This window comes from Pagrus pagrus, assembly GCF_965226575.1.
Source record: "Pagrus pagrus genome assembly, chromosome: 2".
In the NCBI taxonomy this organism is placed as follows: Eukaryota; Metazoa; Chordata; class Actinopteri; order Spariformes; family Sparidae; genus Pagrus; species Pagrus pagrus.
This window is the reverse complement of record NC_140186.1, coordinates 13,817,980-13,845,586: the sequence shown is the minus strand read 5'-3', so window position 1 is coordinate 13,845,586 and position 27,607 is coordinate 13,817,980. Positions and strand designations below refer to the sequence as shown.

Sequence of the window (27,607 nt, the reverse complement as noted above, 5' to 3'; positions counted from 1 at the left end):
TCTCAAGGGAGGTTTCAGTGCTATTGCTGGAGCAGAGACAGGATCAGAGAAATGCTCCATACACATACTGTATTTATATACACATTCTATAGACTGCACATGGTCCATGCTTTGTATAACGTTAAATATATCCATCTATATATATATATATATATATACACATATACACACATATATATATATACACACATATATACATATACATATATATATATATATATATATATATATACATATATACATATATATATATATATATATATTTTATCTCTCTACTGTCACAGTGTCACTGATACTGTTTCTGTGATTGTGATAGACATTTTGCCTGTTTAATATTTCGCAAACAGATTTCAATCTTGGACTGAAAAGCAGTGAGGATTTCTCAGTGTAACAACTCATGAAGAGTGAATTTACACTATTTTTCACAGGCTGGCCGGCATGCTGTGGACTCTCACACATTCACACACACACAAATGAGCACACATGCAGTACTGAACACAATATACTAGGACACACTATACTCAAAGGAAGTGAATGAGAAAGGCAGCAGCTGATGAGCACTTGGCATGGGGCATGAGGCTGGTAAGCACTGGGTCAACTGTAAGGCCGGGTAATATATCGATATTATATTGGTATTGTGTTCTGAGATATTGTTAAGTATCATAATATGGCATAAGTGTAGTCTTTTCCTGATTTTAAGACTGCATTACAGTGAAGTGATGTAATTTCCTAAACTTACTAAAATCTCAATGCGGTAATATTTTGTAAAAGCACCAATAGTAATCCCTAAAACATTCTCGCAATATCAATATCAAGGTATTTGGTCAGAAACTTTGTGATATTTGATTTTGTTGCCAGTCCAAGCATTTACAGCATGCTTTTGAACACATTTCAAAATATCCAGACATATATAATGTATTCCATATAGCCTAAAACATATGGCATTATTATTCTAAGCCATATCACCAAGCCCTTGTTCACTGTGTCATTTTATCTCCAATTTGTAGAATGAATCTGAAAATCTAGCTCAGAATTATTTGTGTACTGTATAATGAGGCCAGACATCACAGAAAAACTTTGTTCTATTTTGGACAGATCCACTAAAAACAGGAAGAGACACACCAATGAGTGTCATTTTTGCTGACTCTGGCTTGTGCGCACCATCAGCCTCTTTCAGTTGTCCTGTCTACACTTAAAACCTGCTCAGCTCTGCGGGCTGTTCCCCTTCCAGGCCCTCCATCTGCCCTGATTTGTGTGATTTCATGTCCTGTTTACTCTGACACGGCAGATTTGCGTTGCCATTTGATCAAAATGAATGCTAAATATAACGTGTTATTTGCACCAGTGTGACAAAATGATAACAAAGGAGGTGAACGCATGACAACTTCTTTGTCCAGTGTTGCTTGTAATGGAAATTGTGACATATTTACACATATTTAGTATTTCATATGGACTAAAAATCAAAATATAAAATGGTATTCTGTTCTGTTGTTTGACATTCAAGTGAGAGCAAAAAAGAAAATAAATAAATAAATAAATAAAAACAGGCAGGGTTTAGTCCCCACAGTGCTGCATGATTATGAAACCAGTGCGGTCATGTGATGTCTTCTCTCATCATCATCATGACAAGTTGGAAGTCTGACCTTCCGCCAGGCAGCACACAGTTTGCCATGCAGGGATTGAAGATTGCAATACAGCAGCAGTGCACTTGAGGCTACACTAGGGGCGGAGTTTGACCTCTCAAGTCTGAAAACATCACTAATCCGCGTCGTAAATTCTGGCACAGGCCATCACTGGCCCCGTTTGTACAGAAAAGGGACGAATTTTCACCGAAATAACACTGTCCCGACCGAGTCCGTGTGGCATCATACAGAGGCTCGGGCTGCAGCCTGTGTGCGTGTCGGAGGGATCGCGGGGGAATGCTGCACTATGACAGATAGTGCGTTACATGCGTCTGGACATATCTGCAGTCATTTCTAGGCAGTTTTATTCGCAAGGATTTCGGAGAGAAGTGTTGGGATTTGCGCGTTGACAGCTGGACCGCCCTGCGCCTTCTTCATTGGAGGCGAGCGACCAAGTGTCCGCTTCCCTTTCAGGTGAGTCGGCACAGCACTTGTTTTCTGCATGCCTGAATGCAAGTTGCGGCATATTTCTGCTACTGTAGCTGACCGGGCGCTGTTCCCATGTACAGTTCACCGTCAGGCTGGTGCAGCGCCGGCAGCGTGTGTGTGTGTCTCTGCGATGGGAGCGCGCTTGCCGAGGCTTTGGTGTGTTGTGTTGTTTTGGTTTTTTTGACGCAGGGAAACACGGGATGGTCATACAGTCTCGTCCACTATAGGATTTATGTCCTCTTTATGAAACCTACTGCAAAGATGGGCGCTTATGTCAGACCGTATAGGCCTATATGGGCATCACATGGTGTCAGAGAGGTTGCTGCAGAAACACATGTGGGCAATGATACCAAATAAAGGCTTTACATGTGAATTTCCATGATGAAAACGTTAGGATTTTTCATGAAACGGGTCATTTTGTGATCTGAAATCGCTCTGAGATTAATTTAAAGGTCTGTGATCAGTTGTTCTCGGAACATATACATTTTAGCACACAAATAAGCCATTTACAAATATTTACAAGTAACAAAATGAAACATACTATCTTTGGTGAAGTTGACACCCTGTTGCAAAATAACAGTCATGTTTCTTTGTCATTTAATCATTAATGGAAACATTGATTTCCTCTCCCTATGTATGAACATGGTGAATGTAAACAAAGCAGAGCTGCATCAGATTTAAACAAAATTAATTCAGTGGTCGTCTAATGTGGGACCTTGTTGCACATGTCAAGCTATAGGCTTCAGTTCTGTGTTCAGATGTTTTGGGTGGTGGGTTGAGCCCCTTGTTTATGTTTGTATGAAAAATGTTGGCGTGAAGTTTGATGTGAATGAGCATCAAAGAAGACAAACTGCTGTTTACGCTGATTGTTCGCCTAATCCTAATGCAGCTATTTATCATGATGACACATTTTCATATGCAGAGGAAATAATGTGCTCCAGAGCAACACTATCCTTGAAAATCTGATAAAGGTACATTAAAAAAATAACTAGAATGAAGTTATTGTAGTTTTGTCCCTTGCATCATTACCCTCCTTTGTATATTGAACTGTTTTTTCTGCAGCAATCAGGCAATGACAGGTCGAATACAAATAAAAACAGATTTAAAGGTATCTGAGTATCTGTAAGTTGTTTTTAATTAGAATTTAATGATGTTTCCAGACCAAAACTTATTTAGGTTGTTTTTTCTCTATGAGCAGATGTTAAGTATGTTAAAGTATGAAAAACAGTGAAGATGTTCTTGCATCATTGTGGTCACAATTCAGATTTTGAAGGTTTCAGATTATAGAAGTGTTGTACAACTCAAAGTTCAGGTCTTAACATTTCCGAACAAATTAAAATATAAAACAGTATTTACAATTAATATCATGAGAATCTACTCTGGTGAATTTTATGCTGGATTTGTGTTTGTTTGCCCTTTTGCTGTATGTTAGTATGCAGGAAATGTCTACTTCACTGCTTCTTAAGCATTAATTGGCTGCTCGTCACTGACTGCACTGTGGACTTGTACATTTATGTCCTCAGATATCGTCCAGTTGCTATTCAATGTCCATTAGCACATGGCTGAGGCTGCCCTGTGGCTGATCTTGACAATGCTTTCAACTAACCGCTCTGGAGGTGCGTGGGGATGAAATGGATGGAGCCCATGGCCAGACCAACGCACCAGCTCCCACCTCCCAGCATGTCCAGCCGCAGCAAGTCTCCCCCCAACTCTGGAGAAGGTAGATGACATGATTCATCTGGCGTCCAACCAAATCAGTCATTTGGATTAGTGATATAATGGAAACAGTGTCCAAGATGAACTAAATTTTCACCCAGGGTTGTTATTATGCCTCCACCATGCCATGCAATAATAATCACATTTTGAATCATAAGTGTAGTATACATGTTTGGTATGCTTTGAGTGGGTAATCAAAAGTAGCATTTTTTCTGTTTAATAAAAACATCCACAACATGTGATATATGCTATAATATAACATAATATAATTATTATTTTTATTATTAAAATAATGTGATTTTTAAAGGTTACACATGGGATTGCTTTTAAAGAAGACACTGACAAGCCCCCTCTGAGTGAAATACCACACAAGTGACACATGACACAACTGGAGAATTTTTTTTTTATCAGTTGCAGGCGGTAACTCCATGTCATGGGTGAAGATGTTCAAAAAACCTGGAGGAGGCCTGAAGAAATCCTACCAGCCTGGGAGCATGCTATCTCTCGCGCTTACCAAAGGCCTGCTGAATGAGCCCGGGCAAAACAGCTGTTTCCTAAACAGCGCCGTTCAGGTGAGAACCATTTTCTATCTCTTCTATCTCTAAACTACATCTCAATGCTCAAAAAAACAAATTCTCATTCTACCATCTTTGATCTGTTGAAATGGTTGTGTTAAATAAAAAGGTTTTGAACATCAGAGAGGAAAGTAGACCATGAACCAACTCAGCAAGTTTTAAAAAATACCCAAATAAATCTCATTGTTTTGGCAAACATTTTTGGAAACATTATCCTAATTTTACTACGTCATTAGAAACATCATTATGGGTAGAATTTTTTTTCCACCTGCCAATGTCATTTTCCTAACCTGTTTTAGATTAAACCTCAACCACTTCCGTCTGACGAAAGCCTCGACGACTGCTTTCCTATTACAGCCCTTCAGTTGCTGTAGTGTCAAAGCTAGCTAGCTAGTTCTCTAATTCAAGCCTCATTTCCCAATACTCAACAGCAGACACACACTGAACTTACAGTTAGGTAATGGCACACTAGCTAGCTAATTCTTTTCTCTGTTACATTAATTCAGTAGCTGTCATGTCAACTCTAGCTAGCTGATTCTTGTACAGTATATTCATCAAATTCAGTGCCCAATATCTCTATTTTCCAAGCGACACATAATGTAACTATTCTGGCTTACTGTTGACCCTTCAGAAGTAACATTTTCCATTACTTAACACCAGACAACCAATAGAAAATAGCATGCTAGCTAGATATCTCTAGCAGTAAATTAATCAAATTCAGTGCTGCATATCGCTATTTTCAAAGCTACTCTAGCTGCTGTATTTTGCGGGACCTGTGTGAATGCGGTTTCCATGGAGACACAGCCATCAAGTATTTCTTCATAAAGAGGTGGACTTGGTTTCATCTAAAATAGTTAAATTAAAGAGCTGAAAATGACTAAAAGCTGAGGAAAGCTGCAGTGTCGAGTATTCATTTTCAGTGAATTCGGCAGTACTCGCCACTCTTTTACATCACACAAAAACCATTGCTATACATCTTTCTTTCAATTTTAGCCTCTGAAACTTAAATTAAAATTAAACAGGTTTCAGTTAATGTCAGTATTTTGTTAAGTGTGCTGTTGTTAAACCTTTACAGGTGCTTTGGCAGCTGGACATTTTCAGGAGAAGTTTGAGACAGCTCTCAGGTCACTTCTGTCTTGGTGATGCCTGCATTTTCTGCGCTTTAAAGGTTTGAGCTGAACCTGGAATTACTTGTAGTATTGTTGATTTTTTTTCTATTTAATCCCTATTCTTTTACATATTAATATTTGATGCAATAGTAACTGTCCACAAAAGCAAAAAATAGTAACAAACCCTGTTTTTTCTTTTTCAGAGTATCTTCAGCCAGTTTCAGCAGAGCAGAGAGCGTGTGCTCCCCTCCGACAGCCTGCGCAATGCCCTAGCTGAAACTTTTAAGGATGAGCAGCGCTTCCAACTTGGCCTGATGGATGATGCTGCTGAGTGCTTTGTACGTTGACACTGTGCCTTTGGCTTTTAATCAAAGTAATACTCAGAGAGACCTTTCCACGGTAACTGTGTATTAAATAATGTTATGGTGCTTCCTCTTCTGTGACAATGAAGGTAAAAAGAAGCTGAGGCCACTGACAAAATACCTAGGCTCTGTGTAACCACCTATTTTATCTACTGTATGTAAAGTATGAATGTGGCCTCTTGCTTTTTAGCATATTTAAGTCCTGTTAGGATTGTATTTTGGATTTAGTTGATTAAGGTTGCCTTTTGACTGAGTTTTGGTGTGGTCTTGGTCTGCATAGTGCCTAGATCATCCAAAATTCTCAAAATTACAACACTGTCAAGCTGAATTGTTCAGTTAAAGCTTCCAAAATCTTTCATTTTTTTGTGTTTCTAATTGTTTAAGAGTGCTCTATAGTGTGTTTGCATGTATTCAATGTTGGTACTGTATCTGATCTTGTCTCTTATATATTAGGAGAACATCCTGGAGCGAATTCATTTACACATAGTTTCAGATGCTTCGACTGATGCTTGTTCATCCAAATCCTGCATCACCCATCAGAAATTTGCAATGATGCTTTATGAACAGGTAACTAAGTCTTTATTATGATATCATTTTATCTGCTTAATGGTGTTAAAAAAAACAATGCAATACTTAAATAAGATGTGTATTAATGTGACATATATTGGGCCAATAATAAGTAAGTAAATGTGGCTTTTTTTACTGTAGAATAATAATAATAACAATAATAATGAAGATAACATTACTTAAATTACAAAATTACAACTAAAATATTAACATTTAATCTGTTAAATAATGTGCAACTTTTCCTTTGCAGTTTGTGTGTCGCTGTTGTGGTGCATCGTCAGACCCACACCCATTCACAGAATTCGTACATTATGTCTCAACCACTGCTTTATGGTGAGTACTTGACTTTCTGCCATGGCTTTAAAAATGGGATACAAAAATCAGGCCAGACTGCTAATCCTGATTTAAATGTCAAAGTACTAAATAAGGTTATGAGAAAATTATTTGATTGGAATTTTTATTCTATTTCCTTCCTGTCCTTTAACAGGGACAGCTTGAGTATCTTAATAAATATTATTAGTATTGTTCATTGTTTTTGTTGGAGCATAGACAGTGTGAACATTCTTAATCATGAATTTGACCTTGACATGGATGGCATATTTTTTGGGCACCTGATCAACATAGTAGCAAGTACATGTAGTAGCACAAAAGAAAATCATCATTATTGACAAATTCTGCTGTGGTAAATTGTTTTGTATCACGTTTTCCCATAAATCACTTAAGTTGACTTAAGTCAAGATTTTAAATAAGTCACTGTATTGCCTTTAAGCTGCACCAAACACATAAACAACATTGATTACTATCATTCTTTCTACCCTTTAATTTCCCCAAAGGTTGACAATGCCAAATTGTCATTCGTTATATTTTTTCATAATTTTAAGTTCAAACATGTCGCAACTTTTCTCTATAGTGCAACAAATGTCACCATGCATTCTTAGCTCACTTTTTGCATGAGTCCTGTCAAAAGTAAATAAAAAAGAATCATTTTAGGAACACCTTAGTTTTTTTAGGCATACTATATTTATACAGCTGTGCTTTCAAATTAACGTAATGTAACAGATATTGTAAAATATAAAAAAAATTTAAATTTACAGTTCAGGATTTTATATGTACGCTCGGTGGCCACTGTATTAGGTACACCTATAAAATTTAACATATTAAAATAAACAGTTCAGCAATAAATTCTACCTTTCATAGAGATAATATTTAGTTTTGATTGACAGTGTCAGTAAAGTATTAATTTAAATATATGTTTGTAAACATATGGTCTGCAATTATGTTTCTCCCACCACATTTACAGTTTTAGGAACACATTTCAATATAATGTAGTCCAGTATAACACCACCACTAAAGATCACCTTATTAATGAACATTTAGTTTAATTGACAGTGTCAACAAAAACTGAACATTATGCTCTTCCTAAATGTAGAATTGGCAGATTTGTTATATCGATTGGCAATAAATCAAATAGGCGTGGTTAGTGTATATTCTGATTTAAAACATGTCATTCTGATTACACAGTTCATCTTGGTTGTTCCATTTCCTACATCAAATAAAAAAGGGTTGCAATGATGGAATATTGTATTTCCACTAAGTGAAAAACATAATATTGAGGACTTTTTCACCATGCTAAATCCAATTATTTAGGCTAAATACTCTGTTTTAATTCACAGCCAACAGGTTGATCGCATGTTGGGGAAGAACGAGCGGCTCAGGTCAGACATGTTTGGAGAATTGCTGCAGGCAGCAAACAACACAGGTGACCTCCGAAGCTGCCCGGTATGTGATTTATTGTCATTTTAATGTGACGTTTTTCTTAACCAATGAGACATGTTTACTAAGCAGTGGCTTTAACCATTCTGCTGTTTTCTTTAGTAAATGCAGATTTGTTGCAGGAACCTATTGATGAATAATTTAACCGAACAACAACGTTACTGTAAAATGGTTGATTAAAACGATTCTTGTAGTTATGCAGAGTACACTCTGTGCTTTGTGCTGTGACACTGCACTTGAAGCAGCGGGAAGGAGACAGTGCCAGACTAGTGTCGAGATATAAATAGCAGTAAGGGCATATCCACTGTTTTTCTCTCATCTGTATTTGCTACCGCTGTCTTCCTCTTCAGTGTGCATCAATTTAGTGAAGCTGAGTGCTCTGTTCCCTTTACCCATTATTCTTAACTCATAATGTGAGCTCCAGTGTTGACTTTATCATACTGATGTGCTGATGATACATGCTGTTTGGTTATTTCCTTCAATCAACCTTTATATGATATATTGAAGTGATAAGTCACATGTGTAGGTTTGTGTGTGTGTGTCTGTGTGTGTGTGTGTGAGTGTGAGTGTGTGAGAGAGGGAGAGGGAGAGATAGAGAGAGAGAGAGAGAGAGAGAGAGAGAGAGAGAGAGAAAGCCACAGCCCACTACTCTGACATTTTGGGAAATTTGCTAATTTATTTAATACTGAGACTTAAAAGTAAAGATTTTATCTCCGTGTACTCAGTTGTGAGATCGGTCCAGCAGGTTTTTAGCTGACATTAGCACAAAAACTAGAGGCAGGGGAACAGTTATTCACTGCCAAAAGTGAACAACAAAATATGCCTTCCAGCAACTCCATAATCGTGATTCAACACAATGACATCCTATCAAGTTAATACACTGCACTAGATTTAGATAAGTCTGGTGCATTGGTTTCTGTCTTGTTGCTGTATTTGCGTATCTTTAATGTTATTGTTTATCTCATCACCAAAACATCCAGGAGTCTGCAGGGTTTTTGTTTAGTGTTACAAAAGCCAGACATTTTGATTTAATGTATTTGGCCAAGCTGTTGTTTGTCAAAAAACAGAAATGGAAATTAAAAATACCTTAAAACAATGCTTAAACAATTTTTTTATTGAAATGCCTCTGAAATGTTCTTTTACTATAGGTCTTAAATAAAGACAAATATTTTGGAAATAAAACTGATTTTGAAATGTTGTTGTGGACCTGCATATGTTTTTCTTCATATTTTGCAGAGCAACTGTGGTCAAAGTATCAAGATCCGCCGTGTGCTCATGAACTGTCCAGAGATTGTCACTATAGGATTTGTATGGGATGCTGAGCAGTCTGATCTTACGGATGAAGTCATTCGGTCACTCGGCCCAAATCTGAACCTATGTGGGGTAAGAGCCGAAGCAAAACCTCACCAGATGACAAACAGAAATGTATTATCTGCAACACAGAGGACTGCCAGTTTAAATGTTCTAGATTTGCTCCCACGTTGACAAAAGTCTGCAAAGGATTCATGTACTCATTTAAAACATTTCAATGATCATAACTATTTGATGTCTTTTGTCCATATAATGATGGTCAGTGAGCCGTAATCTCTCTCCAAAAAAAAAAAAAAAACACTTCAGGGTATCTAAAACACAGATTTTATTCTCATAGGATTTAATTTAAAATCTGCCAAAAAGCAATATGTGGGGATCAAACTTGTCTCAATTTGCTCTCTTTCAGCTTTTCAACCGTGTCACTGATGAAAATGCCAAACGGAGTGAGCTACATCTGGTGGGGATGATCTGTTTTTCGAGTAAACATTACTCAGCCTTTGCCTATCACACCAAATCTTCAAAATGGATGTTTTTTGATGATGCTACTGTAAAGGAGGTTAGGAACTCTGCCATTAATCTGCTTTATCCCTGTTCAAAAGTCAACTACCTGTTACTGTGTGTTACATGCTCTTATGTCACACTTGCCTTTTTCCTCAGATTGGATCCAAATGGAAAGATGTTGCTTCTAAATGTATCAGGGGACATTTCCAGCCACTTCTTTTATTTTACACCAATCCTGAGGGATCTCCAGTGTCTAATGAAGATGCACCACGACAAACTACCATGTGTCCTCGCTACAAAGCCCAAGTAAATGGTGACGCGATAGGTAGGACAATCCTCCAGTTATCACTCAGCACACCTGACCCTCGCACGTCTGTAAAACATTCAGGATTTGTATATTAAGACTTTTTTGAAAATTATTATTTAGGTATAAAGGCCTCAGAAAGACTTTACTACTATATCAAACAGAGCGATAGGTAATAAAGCTGTTCTCTTTTACTATTAACATTGAATAAATTCATAATTTGTTTCTAATTGTTTGGAAAGTACAGTACATGTAACTATTACTGGGGCATCTTGAACATGGCTCAAAATCAATTAAGCTTGGATGAAACAACAGATTACCACAGCAGAAAAACATTACAGTTAGTTACTAGTTAATATGCTACCAGTTAACCCACACTCCCCTTTAAGCAAGTTAATCTAACTCTGAAAAAGACTAGATGGCGATTCAAACATGTAAACATGAAACATGTCTCATTTTTCTTTAAAAATAGTAAAAATGTAATATTCCACACAAATTGCACTTTTCCTCCAGTTCATTCATTATGTTCTTAGCTCAGGACACCTCGTCATGCATTACTGCCTTGTCATGGATTATCCCACTTAGACCATAGTCAGCTGCCAAAAAAAATGTTTATAAATCACTCACTGATGTTTGTTGAAAGCTTTGGACTGCATGCAAAACATGACAAGGAATTAATGAATGAAAGTAGAATTTGAGCTGAATCAACATAGGCATAATCCACACTAAACTGTGCAATCATGAGACAGATCTCTTTAAAGTTTATCCCGTGTCTGTTTGTCTGCATTGAAAATAGTATGTTCATTTAAATGCCACAAAACAATAATTTTTCTTGAGTGTGCGAGCAGATATAGTCTTACTATAACACAAAAAATGGTGCCAAAAGCAAGAGGAAACATTAGACAGCTAATATCCTCGTCAGTCTTTAGGTTATGTACGTAATAAAATGCTGTATGTGAATCCGGCTATACACTCATGAGCAAGTTTACAAATGTTTTGGGGTTTATTTCTCAAAAAGTGCACTTTGACATCATATTTGGATAAAAATGCTGAAGTTACTATATTATTTTATTGTCGTATACATATACTGTACAGTAGGGTAAATGAATTGACAGCAGTACAGAAATATCCTTTGTGATGTGTCAGGAACTCAAAGTGAAATTAAACTGTAACATAGCATATTTAATAATAAGACATTATAATAGGGATCAGAAGATCAATTTCGATTTGTCTAATAATTTCATTTCCATCAATCCTAGTTTATTATAGCATTTATCTGGAAGTAAAATTAAACATCAAACAATGTCATTACCTATGGCAACAACAATTTCACTCCACAAATTACAGTTATGGTTTGCAGTGGGATTGCGAGAGTGCTGTTAAACCGCAGGCAGAAAGATTGTCCTGCTCAGTGTGCTGGCTTGAACTTGGCATGAGGATGATGCCTCTGTTGCACGCAGATTACCACCCACGCCTCCTCCCTAATCCCTGATTCTGTGGCCAAGCGCACTCTGCTCCTGCCCCACAGTTCTCACTCCTCCCCGAAACATTTCCGATGTTTGCCTCCATTAATTTATCTGCTTGGGTTTTTTGGCAATGCCACCTTGCTTGCTTAGATGGATTGTTCTGTTTTAGTGTTGTGTCCAGATACTTTGACTGGCATGGGACTGGATTCTTGTTTTTATGAAAATATGTGTAAGTAATCAATTAGTTTTGTTTTAGAATGAGATATGGCTCTGATTTTTCATGTATTGTATTCATTATTAACTGTTGTCTATTTTGTTAAATTATTTTGAGGTCAACTGAAGTATTGTTTTGCAGTACACAGTGGATGTGGTCATATCTACTAACTGCCCTTCAGTATAATACCGCATTACTAAGTCTGAGAATCTCAGTATAACTTCAGGCAACATGATGAAGAGAGTAATGGTTAGTTACTTGGTAGTTGTGTACGGTGCACTTCATCTAAATCTAGTATTCTTTTTTCAGTGGGACTACTCTAATGTCAGCATTAGGCTATATAACAAATCTGGAAATCCATAATACTACAGCTTACTCACTGCTATTACTCATCACCGTGTAACATCCAGGAGTCATGCACATAGACACAGCTTTGTGCGATTTTGCCTCATGTTTGCGGGAGAATATTTATTAAACTGTTATGTTTTACTCTAAATTGGGACAAAAATACGGAGCATCTTTTTGAAGTACAGTGCTTATTGAATAAAAATACAAATATAAAGAACAATGCGCTAGAAAATGAAACTCACATGCTGAAAGGAGGAGCTGAGGACTAAATGTGCAAGGCAGTGCAGCTGTTGGCTGAATGTGTTGATTTGGAGGCAGATGTTCGCAGTTAACGGCATCTCTTGTTTCTCACTGTGACCTGCCTGCTGCAGAGGAACACACCACAGGGTTGGCAAATGTGGCAGCACCAGTGTTTTTTTAACATTGCTAATAATGTACTGGCATCTGTTCTTTAGTACAAAAAAAACAAAAATAAAAAACAATGTGTGTTTCTTGCCCTGTTTGCAGCTAGGTCTGCTGATATAGCTTAGTAGCCTTCATGGTCAAAGAGCTGGACCTGTTATCTAAAGCTAAATACCTCCTGTGCACAGTGACACTTTGTTTGAGGACAAGGTGTAGATCTATCACATATGCTCCAACACCTCTGGTAAACCTCATATGTGGAAGAAAAGCAGGCTGTACCTGTTGATATTTGCTTACATAACAAAAAACAGTTATGTCACACCCTAATTGGCTGTTCATACCCAGTGATGCATTATGAATGTAAAGGGGATTTTAAGGCCAACTAACAATTATCTCCTATTTGCTTCACTGATGTCAGCAGTCTAAGGCTATGGAGAAACCACAAAATAAATCACAAATGTAGAGCAACCACTCTTATGCCATTTCAGTATTTTTTTTTTCCCTCAGTGAAACATCCGCTTGGCAGTCCTAACAAATTCCAGGAACCTTTCATGGAGAATTTGCAGAGGCCAAGTGAAACATCCAAAAAGGATCGAGGGTATCGGAAAACGGACCCATCACAACACAAAGGTAAAGCATTGTGTCTGCATCATTGGTATCCGGGAATCTATGACAATAACAAGGCAAACACAAAGACATACAAGGCGTATACACCCATTGTATGTCATATTTGAAATGGTAGCCCCAAAAATTATCTATTTCCACTCTCTCTAGCGATGGCACATGCAAGATCTTCATCTCCACCAGAGAATGGACCGAGGCCTCCTGTGGACCAAAAATTCAAAAGCTATCCACGCACTGAGAAGTCATCAAACCATTCAAGCAGAGGATCCCAGGAGTCACGTGGACACTCCTTTGGTACACAGGGTGGTGGGCATAGCCGGAGAAACAACACTTCCCCGAATCGCTATGATCAGGAGAGCTGCCAGGAACAATGGGAAAAGGGTGGAGGTGAAGGAAGCCGCAATAAATCTAAGTCCACTTGGAGACCCATTCGGGAGGTGTTAAATGTGGACACTGTGCTGAATGAACTGGAGCAGCGCCGTCAACAGCAAAACGACAGCCCGCGGCACAGTAAGCCTTCATTGCAGGAAAGAGTGCACACAGAACAAAGCCGAGACCGGGAGCGGGAGTATGTACGAACTAGAGAGGATAGGAAGCAGAAGTGTTTAATGACGATTTATGAGGACGAGCAGCGGCTTGAGACTGAGAGCCATAGCTCTGTAGAGTCAGAAAGCAGGGCCAACCAACAGAGGGGCAGCAGACTTAAGGGTGGCCCCAAGACACTGCTGCGTAGTGATACCTGGACTATTCAAAGGACAGAGTCTGGCTATGAGAGCAGCGATAGACTCAGCAGTGGCTCCACTAATCCTGACTCACCTGGTGTTGATTGCTTCATTGTTAAAGACCAGAGATCAACACCTGAGACACAGTTGCAAAGGTAAGAAACAACTTCTTTATTGTTTGATTGACATTTTTAAGACAAATGGAGAGACAATAAGGCAGATAATACACACTGCATGTTCACAAATCTGTGCACACAGGTAAATGGTAACATCTCATGAATTCCTAACATGTACTGGACCTGAGGGCATATATATGTAAAAGTATCCATGGTATAATTTTCCTTTAAATAAAGTTAAAAGGAAATACGTTAGTAGTTATTGGTAATTAAGGTGGGATTTAGTTAAATTAGTTAAATTGAAGTTAAGTTTCAGTTTATGAGATACTACTGTTATATTATGGTTCTCAGATAATGTATATCATTCTTGTACAGTTATCAAAATTACATTTCTAAATATCTATAACTTCATCAAACGTTTAAAGGCTTTCTGTGACAAAATCAGTGTCCAATACATAGAGCTCTACACAAGACCTTTTATAACAACAATAACACTAGTAAAATCAATACATTTTCAGGACATTAAAATCCAGCTGAACCTGAGCAGACAGTACATTTTAAATTCCTTCATTTCTGCCATTCTGCCACTGTTTTTTCTCAAGTTTTCTGCATTATTCACCCAGTGCCTCAAAAGACCATGAATGTTTCTTTTTTTTGTTTGACTGAAAACTTGCTTTGAATAATTTTAGTATTTTATTTTCAGTCAGCTGCACCAAAAAGGAGGCGATGCCAAATCAAGTATATCGTCCTCACCAACACACAATGGTGAGTTCCAAGATTTCAAGGGTTTCCTTAGGTTTTCCAGGAAAAGTAAATGCTTTTGCTTTTAATAAATGTAATAAATGTGTTTGGAATGAACAGAACCAATTGGCTGGTTATAGCTTTCTTTCAGTAATCGGTGTAATTTATGAGTCTTTATACTGTAATATGTTTAGTACGGTTCAGTAGGCAATTTGAGGAAGGATAAGGGAGGCTGCTACTTGTTATAAAAATGACAAAAATGCATCGCTCTTGTTCATCTGTCATCCTTCCTCTCCATCACTAGCAGAGAGAGTGAAGGGGCAGAGTTGTTTAGCTGGATATGTTATTCTAGTCTGTCTTACTCGTTTATCCTTTTTCATGGCTCTGAGATATCAATAGTCTAACTGTGCTAAATCCATGGCGCTGAAGTAGCAGATGGAGTTGCAAGGGCCTATTTTTTCTCTCAGTACCGCCCTTCTGCCAGTTTGTCTTGGGTCTATAATATTCTCTAAACTGTACACTTTAAAACTCAGTTATATACAATATAGTAGCCTTTACTGTATACTCTAGATTAGTTTCACCTTCATGATCAAAGTGCAGCAATATGTAGTCACAATAAAGTGAGAAGATCATGGAGACATATGCTACCTGTAGTATTCCTACAGTATTTTAATTATTATTTAGAAGCATCTGTGCTGCTGATAGTACATCCCAGACCAAGCTGCCTCTGTAACAAAATATTTTATGACAACAGATTATGTTTTTACTTTAGGGTCAGGGTTACCTTGAGAGATAGCTGGAGTCATGAGATCACAAATGAATCCATCTTGCCAGGCTTCTAGTAATGCGCTTAAGGCTGAGCCACAGTGGTTCAGACCAGTCAGCGTCCAATGACAAACTAGTTGCTGCTGGGTGCGTAGTTTAGGTGTGATGATGGGGTGAAAATGGCTGCTCCTTGAGGTTAGCGTAGATGCTGCTATATCATCTAGAGCAAAGAATAACATTGAACGCTCTTCTCCTGACTGCCTTTGGTAAGAGTTTATATACCAACTGCTGGTAGTGGTCTCCTACATTGTCATATAGTTTGTTGATTGGTAGAAGTAAACCCGTGGTTGGTTGATGGATGGTTCATCCAATCATCTGGCAAATATTGTAAATGAAAGTGCCTGTCCTTTTTCCAAACAGTTTCCAAGGATGCCTTCTTCAATGGTTCTGTGTTACAAATCATCTGGGCCATCAGGTTAGGGTTAAGGTTGACTTCCCCTGCTAAAAATTAACAAATAACCTGTTGGTACGGTTTATATATATGAGGGCATGGCGATATGGCCTATCACAACAATTTTAGGCTTAATTGCAATACATAATATATTTCTCAATCTTTTCAAAGGACTGGATGACAAAACCAAATATCACATTTTTTCTGACCAAATCCCTCGATATTGATATTGCAACAGAATTGTGTTTATTAACAAAGAGATTTTTGATAAATACTCATCAGTAGTGTAGAATTAATACTAAGTGGGTAAAGGCAAGTATCAGAACAAGGAGAACAATCTGCTTAGTTTAGAAAATTACATCACTTCTGCCATATCAGAATATAATGATATTCACATTCTGAGAAGATATATAGTCTTATATCATGATAATGACATATCTCCCAGCCTGAGTAGATACACAGCCTGATAATGTGTATGTGAATGTTTCACATCAAATCAATTGTAAGAACATAAAGCCAGTGACAAAAGTAAATGGATGTGAAAATGAAAACATGATTAAGAGCATAAAGGAATATGTCACTGCACAGGGTCGATTACATCTCACATCTAATCTGCAAAATTTACAGGAAAAGATTTACAAGGAAAAATTAAGTCCTACATTAGATCAGATTTGTAAATACAAAATACACATCCTTCCAAAGGAGGAGTTTGTTCCCTTCTTATCTTTCTTTCTTTCTTTCTTTATATTTCTGTTAGTTAACAGATAAAGTGTGAGCTGTCTCTGATAATGTGAGAGTAATTGAAGACTGATGCCTGGGTTGATTTCTGAGCTTGGACTGGCTTCTTTCACCTCTTCACCCAGTCAGCCCTGCACAGGCATTAATCTGATGATAATCCCACAAAGCTCATTCAGATAGCACAGCTGGACATGGCTGCCAGCATTGTCATAAATATCTTTCTGTTTCATGCAGTAGTTTGAGTGTGCTGCACTTGATACTTTATCGAGGCTATGTGCATCTCGAGCCAGCGTTTCCAACCAACAGTTAAAGCTTTTATCCTTGCATGGACCTCTCCAGGGCAACAGCAAAGAAAAAAAATGACACATCTATTTTTAAAGGGAAGGAATTCAGCACCAGGCTGCCTCTCACTGCGCTGGTGCACAGAGCGAGCATGCTTACTGGCTCATCCCGCTGTGAGAATGTCTAGTGAGATTAACACTCTGCTGCTGCCACCTTGTGCCCTAAGAGGACAACAGTTTCATAGTCAGATTTGTAGATGATTATGTCTCCATTTGGTCTCTACTTTTGATTAATTTTGCATTATTGTACTTGTCTGCATCTTTATCTGCCTAGTTTATAATTAGGGAAGAAGATCAGGGGTTCAGTGGAAAAAGTGTTTGAGCTCTGATATTAATCTCGGAATTCAAAGAAAAACAAATCTGAATTATGAGATTAAAGGCTAAAATCTGCGATTTAGCAGAATTCTCAGGAATCTGAATTCAATAAAAAACATTCGGCGAAAACTATTAATCTCAGCACTAAAATCTTCACAAGGCTCTAATCATCTTTATGCCTAATGTCTACTTGTTTGTTGTATTTTGATATTTTTATCTTCTGACATAGTGTAGTTTACATTTCAGTCTTCCCTTTTTTAAAAGGAAAGGTCAGGAGGTAAAAATACATTACCTTTTGCATTAATTACAGTATGTAACTGTTACTTCCCCCAAAAGAGTAAGACTGCTGTTTGTATTTACGTTTTCATTTTTTTAACATTGCATCGTTTGCTATCTCTATGTTTTGATCACCTTTGTTTTATATTTTATAGGTAAACATCAACTCAAACCTCAGGGAAAGAACCATGACCAAGTTTCACATTCACATCTAAAGTGCAGTCCAAGTTCGAGGTAGTGCCCATAATTATAAATAATATATAAATTGTTCTAATATGTATTGTAATATAAGGACTCGTAAATTGGATTTCTATTATATTTCATGATTATTCCCAACATTCTCTACAACACTTCTCTCTTGTAGACGGAAATCAAAGTACACTTCTAGTAACTCCAGAAAAGCAGTGTCTTCAGAGAGGGACTCAACTGGTTTAGATAACAGGCAGGGTGAGCAGCAGGAGCTGTCAAACTGTAGAGGGCACACTGGAGAAAGTACTCCCCTGAGGCACATCACAAAAACCAGCAGCTCAGAGTGGAACAGCTCCGATGATCTCGCTCTCTCTGAGCCCGAAGACAGAGATAACGCATACCGCTCCAGCAACAGCGAGGCTGTCGCCTCTGAATCCCAGTGTCCTCACATAACGCTGCCATACCACCCTCCCAACAACGTGACTGCAGAAACTCTCCAACTGAACAATCAGCGTCAGCTCAGCACGACAGTGTCTCCTCACCTTCGACCAACCCAGCGGATCCCCCCACACCAGGGTGAAACAAGCCACGCAGCATTTCGTCCGAGGATGCTTCAAGAACCTTTTCCATCAAGCCCTCGTCTTTCATCCACATCCTATGTCAGTCCTCACAGGAAGCCTGACATTTCAGGCCTCAGAACCTTCTCAGATGCGAGCTCCAAGTCGGGCTCTGACCCAGAGAGGAGCACCCCATCATCGTGTGAAAGTGAGGAAAGACTAACTGGTTGCAGAGTGGAGCAGGCAGTGCCAGCTCAAGAGGTTTCTCTGACAACATACTTCAATGTGGATAACTGTATGACGGAAACATACCGTCTCAAGTACCACAACCAGAGGCCTCTTGTGCTCTCTGCCACCGTGCCACGGACAGTGGTTGTGACTGAGCGCAGAGATACAAGCCACACACTCCCCACTGACACATACTCACAAGATGTGCCAAAAGCCAGACCTGAAACAAGTAAGCCTCTCTAAATACGCTTGCAAACCGCAACGTAGGCCTAACCATAGGAGTGGGTAATCTGGCCAAAATATATTATCATGATCTATTGAATCACAGTATTGATCCACAATCTAAGTTATGGTCATTTTGAAATGCCCTGTAGACTATAGCCAGACTTGAAATAGCCCTTGAATGTATTCCTTTGCACCATTAAAACACCATATTGCATCAAAGACAGTTCTTTTTAGCTGCAAGCTCCACCATTTCACTTACTTTAATGTTGCATTGTTTAAAGTACCTAACAATTGGAAGAGCCACGTGAAGTTATGTGTCCAGTCACCATTGCCATCAAGATGGCTACATCACTCTATTGGTATCTATCTGCTAGTCGGTGAGGTTATGTGAAGTTTGGAAACAGAAATAAGTGGCTATTTATTAATGCAATCTTCTATGATTCACCTGAAAAGTAGATTGTGGACAACTTCAAGACCGATCATGATCTAAAATCGGCAGATCGCCCACCCTTAGCTAACCATTATGACAATATACTGTATATAGTTTGAGATTAAATAAATTCAGCTGTCAGTGTTGAATAAAAATCAGCCAGACTATTGTACTGCAAAATTTATGTTTCAATGTAATGAAGGACCCTGATTTGTCAGGTATTAAATGTGCTGCTAAAAACAGACATTCCTGTCTGGTTATTCTGAATCCATTAACAGCTTCTCAATTAAGACAAATAACAATTCCACATGTCACAATAGAAAATATTGGAAAAGACAAAATAACACGATTTATTTTGGTTTCTTTGTTGTGGTGTAAATATACAAACAGGGTGAACCATGAAACCTAATTTAAACAATATTTTTCTATTTGTTTCCTTACAGGCCATAATAGCAATAAACCCACTGCAAAATGGAACCCAGTGACAGCCAAAGGACTGGATGAACGTGGTTTTTTATGAGTGTTACTTGGTAAGGTTTGTTTACATGGATGAACAGTGGTCAGTAGAGTACTAACTGGATGCCAAAGAGTAGAGAATGGAATGGAAATGTGTTCTGAGGCACGATATCTCCAGATTGAGTGGAATTTATTTATGCAAGCTTGTCATATAAGTAAAACCTATTTCTAAATGCTGTTGCGTATTGTTTGACGGACTCTAAACTATCACGTATACTGTACCGTCTTCCATTGTCTCGCAGTATTGCTGCAAGGAGATTTTGTTTTAACCAAAATCTGATTGGACTGTTTTTAGTTTGCACAAAGGGTTTTTGAGTCTTTATTATTCTTTTTGTCACCTTACGTCAAGTTAAAAAAAAATATTTTTAAAATGTTTATGTTTTTTATTTGTGCAATAGTTCTGCAGAAGTCTTGCAGAAAGTAAGATATATATTAATGTACTGCAATTAAGGCATGAGACAATGTGATGAGCCACAGTTGGATTGATTATGCAGTGGTCTGTACAGTTATTATATGAAAATGAAACAAGGAGGTGTGACGACAAATGATAAGATACGTTATGGATACTTGATCAGAATATGATGTCATTCTACACAACAAAATAAAAAACCCAGAGGCCGAAGGTTTGCACCTTCAGCAGCAGGTTTAAGGGTAGTTCATTTATTTACATCTGTCAGAGGAGTAATATCTGGGCAGCTTACTGACTTTATGCATATCGAGGGCTTTAGGTCACCAGGGAACAGACATTGCAACATTTACGGTTATTCAGTTAATGATTTGCTTCAACTCTTATCATTTATAAGTTATTTTACAACATTTATGTGTTAATGAATGACTGAGGGCTGCCCCGTACCAGTTAGTCTCCTGGGCTGTGAAATTCTTAATAACTCATTGATTCAAAATGACTCCAAATCATTGGCAGTTTTCATGCATTCATTCATAAAAATGTATTCACACACGATTTCTAGAAGTGCGCTTTTGCTTGACTGCGTTCGGTTTCGGGCAGTCTACAAATCCGATAATTGGTTGACTTAGATGTTGTGTAGTTGAGGCAGCCCTCAGGTTATTCAATAGGTCACTATATACTGTACAACCATGTCACCTCATGTATTCTACCTTCGATTGTGCTGGTTCTTGTAATCCTTTTTTGTAATTCACAGTGATGTCAAATTGTATTTTTTCAGTCTTCCTTTTCAAGTAGACAGATTTAAACAGGTCTGTACCTGCAGGTATTTTCATAATGATGCCAATATAAATAATATGCCTATCTGACATTGACCATACAACACAACAATTATTCATGTTCATAAGACTAATGTTCTGAAACCTGCATGTGGCCTTTACAAAGTTTTACTAGCTGTGTGTACAGCATAAGCATGAGCATGATAACAGTGGACTTTGAGTCCAACAGACATAAATTCTATTGGATTTTATGTAATTGTAATAAAATCAATTCATTAAATAGCAATTTGTAACTACAGTTGATTTGGAAACTTTTTTAACACTTGAATGTTGTTCTCTTCCTCTTGCTCATGCAAGGACACATACGTTTGATTATGCATTCATTGTAAATATAAACATATGATGCAAACAATACACTAGAAAACAGCAGACAGTCAAGACATACTATGCATTCATGAAAAAATTACTTTAAGATCACTTTAAAGCAGATTTTAGTAATTTTACGGCTTTGTATTCTGTACACTTGACATTCCCGAGAGCACATAAAAATCAGCGTGTTGTGCAATTGTTATTATAAGTATACCATTTATTTTGTGCTCACTAGACTTTTTTTTCTCCTAAACATCCTGACACTTAGTCATTTTTCACTTTTCACCACAATAACCTCTTCTCCAGGTATTTCTAGACTATTCTAACCGCACACATTTAGTCGCTAAATTTGCTGTGTTTGTATGTGTTGTGTTTGTGCTGTCCAACCCCAAAGGATGGTGTTTAGAGATTTATGAGAATAACACCTAAACTTGTAATTTGAGCATCTACTTGGGTTTGTCATGATTTATTTATTGACACTGTTCAAATTGAAGAAAAAGAAGGCATACAATGTAGCTGAGCTATTAAGAATTTCCTTAGCTGAGCAGTATAATGTTTCAAATAACATAAGGATGCCTTTATATATGTTGATTGTGCTTTAGTACATATAAATCACTCGTTTTACTCCTTTTTAAGATATCTAATATATTCACTGGATAAAGAAATCCAAATGGCTAAACTCTTGGATTAGATGAAGCTTGGTCAAACTATATTTACCAGATTATATTAATGTTGTCTCACCTGCAAAGTTTGTTTTTGTGTTTTTTTTATGTGACTAACGGTTATATCATTTATTTACAGTATTTGTCCTGTTATTTCATTATTTTCTTCATCTGTAAAAAATAAGAATTCTATTGTTTTCACAAAAGTTGTATTTTGCATTCTGAACTTTGTGTCTTCAGTTGTATCAAGAGTGCCTTGGCATTTTCAGTGTTTTTTGTGATTGAAACCACGATTTGACAATGAAGGCGATAAATGAAAGGGATGTCATGCAAAATTTTAAAATATGCAATGCTAATAGTGACATATCTGATGACACGCCTCTGTGTGCACCATTTTACTACGTGTGTGTGTGTGTGTGTGTGTGTGTGTCTGTGTGTCTGTGTGTCTGTGGGAGTGGCGGGGGGGGATTTGTTGCCAGGCCCAGTACTCCTAAAAGCCCTTTCAGACTTGGAAGCTAGAACCACAGCCGCAATCTCAGCAGTTCATTCTCCATTCAGCTTCAATTCGCAAGTTTGACATTTTGCAGAAAATGTAAAAATCTGGGCTCTTGAGTGGCAAGTGCTTCCCACCTTCTAGGCTGCAAAGCTTCCTAGTTTGAAAGAGCCTTAATGTATAAAAACTGAAAGACTTTTTTTTAGTGGTAAAGAGTTATTAATTGCGCATGCCTGTGTGTCTGTGTGCGAGCTTGGAAAAAGAGGCCGATAACTGATTTTCCTCTTGAACCCATGATCTGTAGTCTTCAGTCACAGTACCTTATATGCTCAAGAGGCCTGTTTGACAATAGGTTTTCCTGTCCTGTGTCACATTACGTCACACTTGGCATTGCATCAGTCCATATCTTTTATCTCGTGCTAAATATATGGGGACAGAACTTAATTAGACTGTATTGCATCAACACTGAGGAACAAAAGAAAACTTGCCACATTATCTCACTGATTTTATCTGATAAGTTCCTGGCTGATGTGGCCTGATGTGTTGGAACTGTATGCCTCACTAAATCCTATTGTCATGCCTGTGTGTGTGGTGAGGATTTGGCCTGACATTACTGTTGAATTGAGTTGTTGGTGCTTCAGTGAATGCTTCATGATTTATGTAAGTACAGATCAATTTAAATAACCATAACAAATCTGTCTACACTTTATATTTTTGTAGATAATATATATTTATTTTTATTCATTGTTGAATAAAGTTTAAATTATTGTATCACTCTTAATTTAGTCTCTTGACTGTGTATGTTTTATTGTCAACTGTACACAGACCTCCACATGTTTTCACAGAACAAAAACACAGAAAACGGGCAGTTATAGAATGGCTTTATTACTGCAAGTATCAAAATCGTGTGCAATTCACACCTGTTTCATACACTGTACAGGCATTACAAGTAGTGCACCTTTTAAAGGTTATACTGGTATAAGTAGTTGATGATTCAACGCAATACTGTATGTAATGCTGAAGGCAAACATATTACTCGCGATCAGTTTGGTCTAAGCCCTCTTGAAAATCCTCTTAGCGTCCACACCTTCATAGTTGTAGCTCTGTTGGCGAAAGATGACATCAGATACAGTTAATAAAAATCATCATAGCGTCTGCATCTGGCTGAATTATCAAGAGGGTTTACGTATTAACATATGTAAATAGACATATTGACTGTGCATGTGTATTTAAATCATATTACAGTATCTTGTAACTCAGAATTACAGAGCGACAGCTGGAATATGAAATAGACAATACAGAATAACTTCTATCCCAGGTAAATCTAATTTCACCACCTTCTACAACAGCTTTCCAAGTGTTCACCAATAAAATTGGGATTTTCGGTGCCATAATTTGCATAGATATAAAATCCCCCTACCTGTATAAGTTCATCTCCTTGGACGATCCTGGTTGTTATCAGTTGCTTTCCGTTGTCCTTCCTGCTGAAAGTCCCTGTCAACACGTCTGCCTCCAGCTTCCATGAACCCTACAGAGTAAAACATGAAACTCATCCATGAACAAAGCGCAAGAGGTTGACCATTTTATTGCTGTGACCGTTAGTCCGTTGTAGTAGTAGCCACAAACAGTCACAGCCATAGCTGAACTGTTAGTGGCTGAAATCAGCTGGGCACAACGGGTTACAACAGTAAAAAAAAGTCCAGCTTTGACGTGTGGAATGTTTTCTTTGCCAACAAATCAATCATTTTACGCAGCTCAAAGGTTCAAAGTCTAAAGGGACTGAAATGCCAGCCCATCTTAGTATTTATAACTTAATGAATGAATAAAGAAAACAGCCAAGACTTTAATCTTTTTTCTTGTAAAGGTAAGCTTCTGATTCATTACAAGGTGTCCCACTAGATGCCACTTTTGCTCACCGATAGTTCTGTTCCATCTGCAAGGCTGTAGTCAAAGGTGACTCCCAAGGTGAAGTCTATTTCCAGGGTGCGGAAATTGCTGGACTCTTTGACATGGAAAGTGTCCCCCTTCTGTTCGATGGTTATCTTCAGGTTGTCGTGAGCAGCCAGCTTCCTCTTCACCATGTTAATTCCTATCAACAGACACATGGAATATATTCAATAGAACTCTGAACAATCGGAGGATGTTGGTCAGGGTTTAATCACTTTTCATGCATAGGTGGGTCCTTAGTTTGTGTGTGTGCAGAGGTTAAGTAGGCAGAAAAGCCAAATCACAAATATGTTACGGAGGTCATTGTGCCATCAAGTGTTCCCAAGTAAGACCTTAGCTCCAGTATGTGGTTCTGTCTCCCATTAAAGTGTTTAAAGACTTAAAAGATTATTGCAATGCACTCATTTTAAATAATCTAAAAAACTAAACATTTGCATGATTATCAGTTTTGCGGCATAGCCGATATTTTAATCAACACCTGTAATCTAAGACTAAACAACTGTAACAACTGCACTGACTAGCTGTACTTATCATTATATTATCATATTATTGTCCTTTTTTTACACAGAGGGCATATATGGTGATGAGAGACACTGATTTTTCTACCAATGCATCTAATTACACATATTTAAAAAACAAAAAAAAAAAATCTATGCTGCATAGTCTTCAGCGTTTTATCAGCAGTTTATATCACTCACCCATTTGTTCCATGAACTTCTCATAGTTGTCATTGCGATCAACTTTCCAGTTGCCGTCGAAGGTCATGGTGGCTGTGAGGGGTGAACTGGACAACTCTGCAGCGAGGAGTGTCTTACTCCAAGTCCGTCGCTCCTTTTAAAGCACACACCCCTCTTATCTCGCCATCTGACTGAATGCTGATGTGGCCGTTTAAAGCTCATTTTTTTTCAAGGCAATGTCCAGAGCTGCAGCTGATTAGGCAACACCATGGTTGTAAACACAACTGTGCCTGTGTTGGATAAAAAAAGCCTACCAACAGAATGGTTGACATCCTGTTATACCTGTAACTCTGTTTGCAAAGGGTGTTGGTTATAACTTGTCCACAGTATTCACTGCAGAACTACAGGAAGTGAGCATGCAGCATTCAATGCAACAAAAAATACAACGACAACATTTTTTTTAATCCAACTTGAAACACATTAATGTTTTTAATGTATATATTTGGGTACCTGAACCTCAAACTGAGACAAAAATAAATAAAAGGAACTGTTGAAGCATATTGTGAACACAATTTTTGCACTACTTTAACTTTGACTATCTCTAATGTAATTTTGCAAAACCTCTCACCCAATATTTTATTGCAATAGAAGTAATTGCTTTGTGCAAATTCAGAGGTATCCAATAAGGCCTTTGACCTTAATCCTGATAAACGAGACCTTTGATATTTGAAGACAGTCAGCCACCTTGTGTCCTTAAGATACACTCAACTGATTGTGATGTCTTTTATAGTGTCTGTGATTAAACAAAGCTTATGCACATGAGAAAAGGTGTTTTATTAGGCTATGTTTTATTAGTTAGGTTGTTTGAGTATTCTGTATGTTGTATTTAAGGTCAATTTGGGACAACAGAATGATGTAAAGACAATTTACTGACTACAAACTACTAACTTGAATGTCAACAACAAAGCAAAAAGCCGCAAAAAATGCACAGAAAACAGTACTTCTTGAATAATCCTGCCAGAGTCTCACAGAGGGTACAATGAAACATGCACAACATGCCAATTCTCCTTCTTATCAGAGTTTCACCTCATCTTACTATGCAGCACAGGAGACCTTTGCCTGACCCTTACTTCCCCCTCGTTGAATCTGCCTCTTATCACACAGAGACCTTTCTACTAGGACTGCAGTGATGTAATTGACTGTGAGCTTGAGGCTTATTTGATTTGAAGTCCTGTTAAAGCTAATCTTTAACACAATTGCATCCTACAATCTTATCTCCTTGTTGTAGTAACAGATATAACAGAACGTGCCAAATAATAACATAGTGTATGAAAGTAAGAAAGGTAAAGGTCAATGCAGTGAGTCCAAAAAGGTGTTACACACTGTGGATCCAACATTTTACAGACTTTTTTTGCTAACATTTTTAGCATTAATCCAAACAAATGGGAAAGTTTGATCCGTGGCAGGATAAACTTGGATTGGAAGCCTGAAAGAGTGCTGCTCGTGTGGATGTGGTTAAATCACTTCACTCGTTTCCCATTTGATTTAGGATAACTTGGCCAGGCTCTTAGTTACATTTTAGAGTTGATTTTAACTTACCTGTGCACAAGCTGAGGTCCTCAGACAAAACCCTTCCAACTTTAACTGTGAAAGGCGCCATCCTGAAGAAGAAAACAAACACAGCTCTCAACAAAACTGGATAAATCAAGGAATAATAACCAAAAATACAGTGGTTTGTGGTCCTGGGATATTGCAGACTTTGCAGCTTTTGTCTTTTTGGCCACTAGGGGGAAGAAAACATCAAAACAGGCTGTAAGGCCTTGACATTTTCACTTATCATGGCAGGTGTAATTTATAACAATTATGGCTCAATTCCACTTGTGTATATGCCCAATAAATCACCATGCACCATTGCAGGGAACTGCAATTTGTTTATTGGCCCTAAATGGGTTTCATCCATGAGTAGTTAGCAGTTTCCCAGAATGACATATGCCTGCTGTGAAAATTAGTCAAGTTGTTCTGGCTAAGTAACTTGTTAGCATACATTTGTCTGACCTACCCATCCAGTAGATGCAGAGCAGCATTAGAGTTCATTTGGAGTTTCTTCGTAGCCATTTGACGAAATATCACTCCTCTTTGAGCTCCACCGAGTCTTGTTGTAAATATTATTCTTGAGTTAGCTAAATGTATACACTTAACTAGCTAACTAAGTTAATGTTAGCTCTTTGGTGCTTTGTTGGTAGCTCGCACATCTGACAGTCACCTTTCTGTTCCAACTAGTGAT

The 27,607-nt window shown here is 37.8% G+C and overlaps 3 protein-coding genes across 5 annotated transcripts in view; 1 reads left to right on the top strand and 2 right to left on the bottom strand.

The window, feature by feature from the left end:
* The window catches only part of LOC311273822 (uncharacterized protein), an 88,342-nt gene extending 60,936 nt beyond the window's left edge, over positions 1 to 27,406 (bottom strand). The window contains exons 1-2 of the mRNA XM_084381077.1: positions 27,383 to 27,406; positions 26,923 to 26,984 (exon numbers count right to left, since the gene is read on the bottom strand). The gene's annotated coding sequence lies outside the window, so the exon portion shown is untranslated. The remainder of the gene's footprint in view (positions 1 to 26,922; positions 26,985 to 27,382) is intronic.
* On the top strand, positions 1,629 to 23,480 carry usp53b (ubiquitin specific peptidase 53b). 3 transcript variants are annotated; one of them, XM_084372075.1, is made up of 17 exons: positions 1,629 to 2,096; positions 3,646 to 3,831; positions 4,239 to 4,399; positions 5,478 to 5,570; positions 5,715 to 5,849; positions 6,327 to 6,440; positions 6,691 to 6,773; positions 8,114 to 8,219; positions 9,450 to 9,596; positions 9,931 to 10,080; positions 10,182 to 10,350; positions 13,267 to 13,389; positions 13,534 to 14,260; positions 14,925 to 14,986; positions 18,004 to 18,082; positions 18,213 to 19,051; positions 19,921 to 23,480. In XM_084372075.1, the coding sequence occupies exons 2-17, from the start codon at positions 3,738 to 3,740 to the stop codon at positions 19,995 to 19,997; spliced, it is 3,159 nt and encodes a 1,052-aa protein (XP_084228201.1). In that variant the 5' UTR covers positions 1,629 to 2,096; positions 3,646 to 3,737; the 3' UTR covers positions 19,998 to 23,480. The 3 variants fall into 3 exon arrangements, with proteins under 3 accessions (XP_084228201.1, XP_084228200.1, XP_084228202.1); XM_084372074.1 differs by having other exon boundaries at positions 3,635 to 3,831; XM_084372076.1 differs by lacking the exon at positions 3,646 to 3,831.
* On the bottom strand, positions 23,752 to 25,411 carry fabp2 (fatty acid binding protein 2, intestinal; the record flags this gene model as incomplete). The annotated part of the gene is made up of 4 exons (XM_084381061.1): positions 23,752 to 23,802; positions 24,120 to 24,227; positions 24,616 to 24,788; positions 25,345 to 25,411. The coding sequence occupies 4 exons, from the start codon at positions 25,409 to 25,411 to the stop codon at positions 23,752 to 23,754; spliced, it is 399 nt and encodes a 132-aa protein (XP_084237187.1).
* Positions 27,407 to 27,607: the final 201 nt, after the last annotated feature.

Excerpts from the sequence above, each read along its gene's own strand:
- usp53b (XM_084372075.1), top strand. The coding sequence starts at position 3,738 with ATGAAATGGATGGAGCCCATGGCCAGACCAACGCACCAGCTCCCACCT. Across the intron at positions 4,400-5,477 it reads TCCTAAACAGCGCCGTTCAG|GTGCTTTGGCAGCTGGACAT; the intron begins GTGAGAACCATT and ends AAACCTTTACAG. Across the intron at positions 19,052-19,920 it reads AAAAGCCAGACCTGAAACAA|GCCATAATAGCAATAAACCC; the intron begins GTAAGCCTCTCT and ends GTTTCCTTACAG.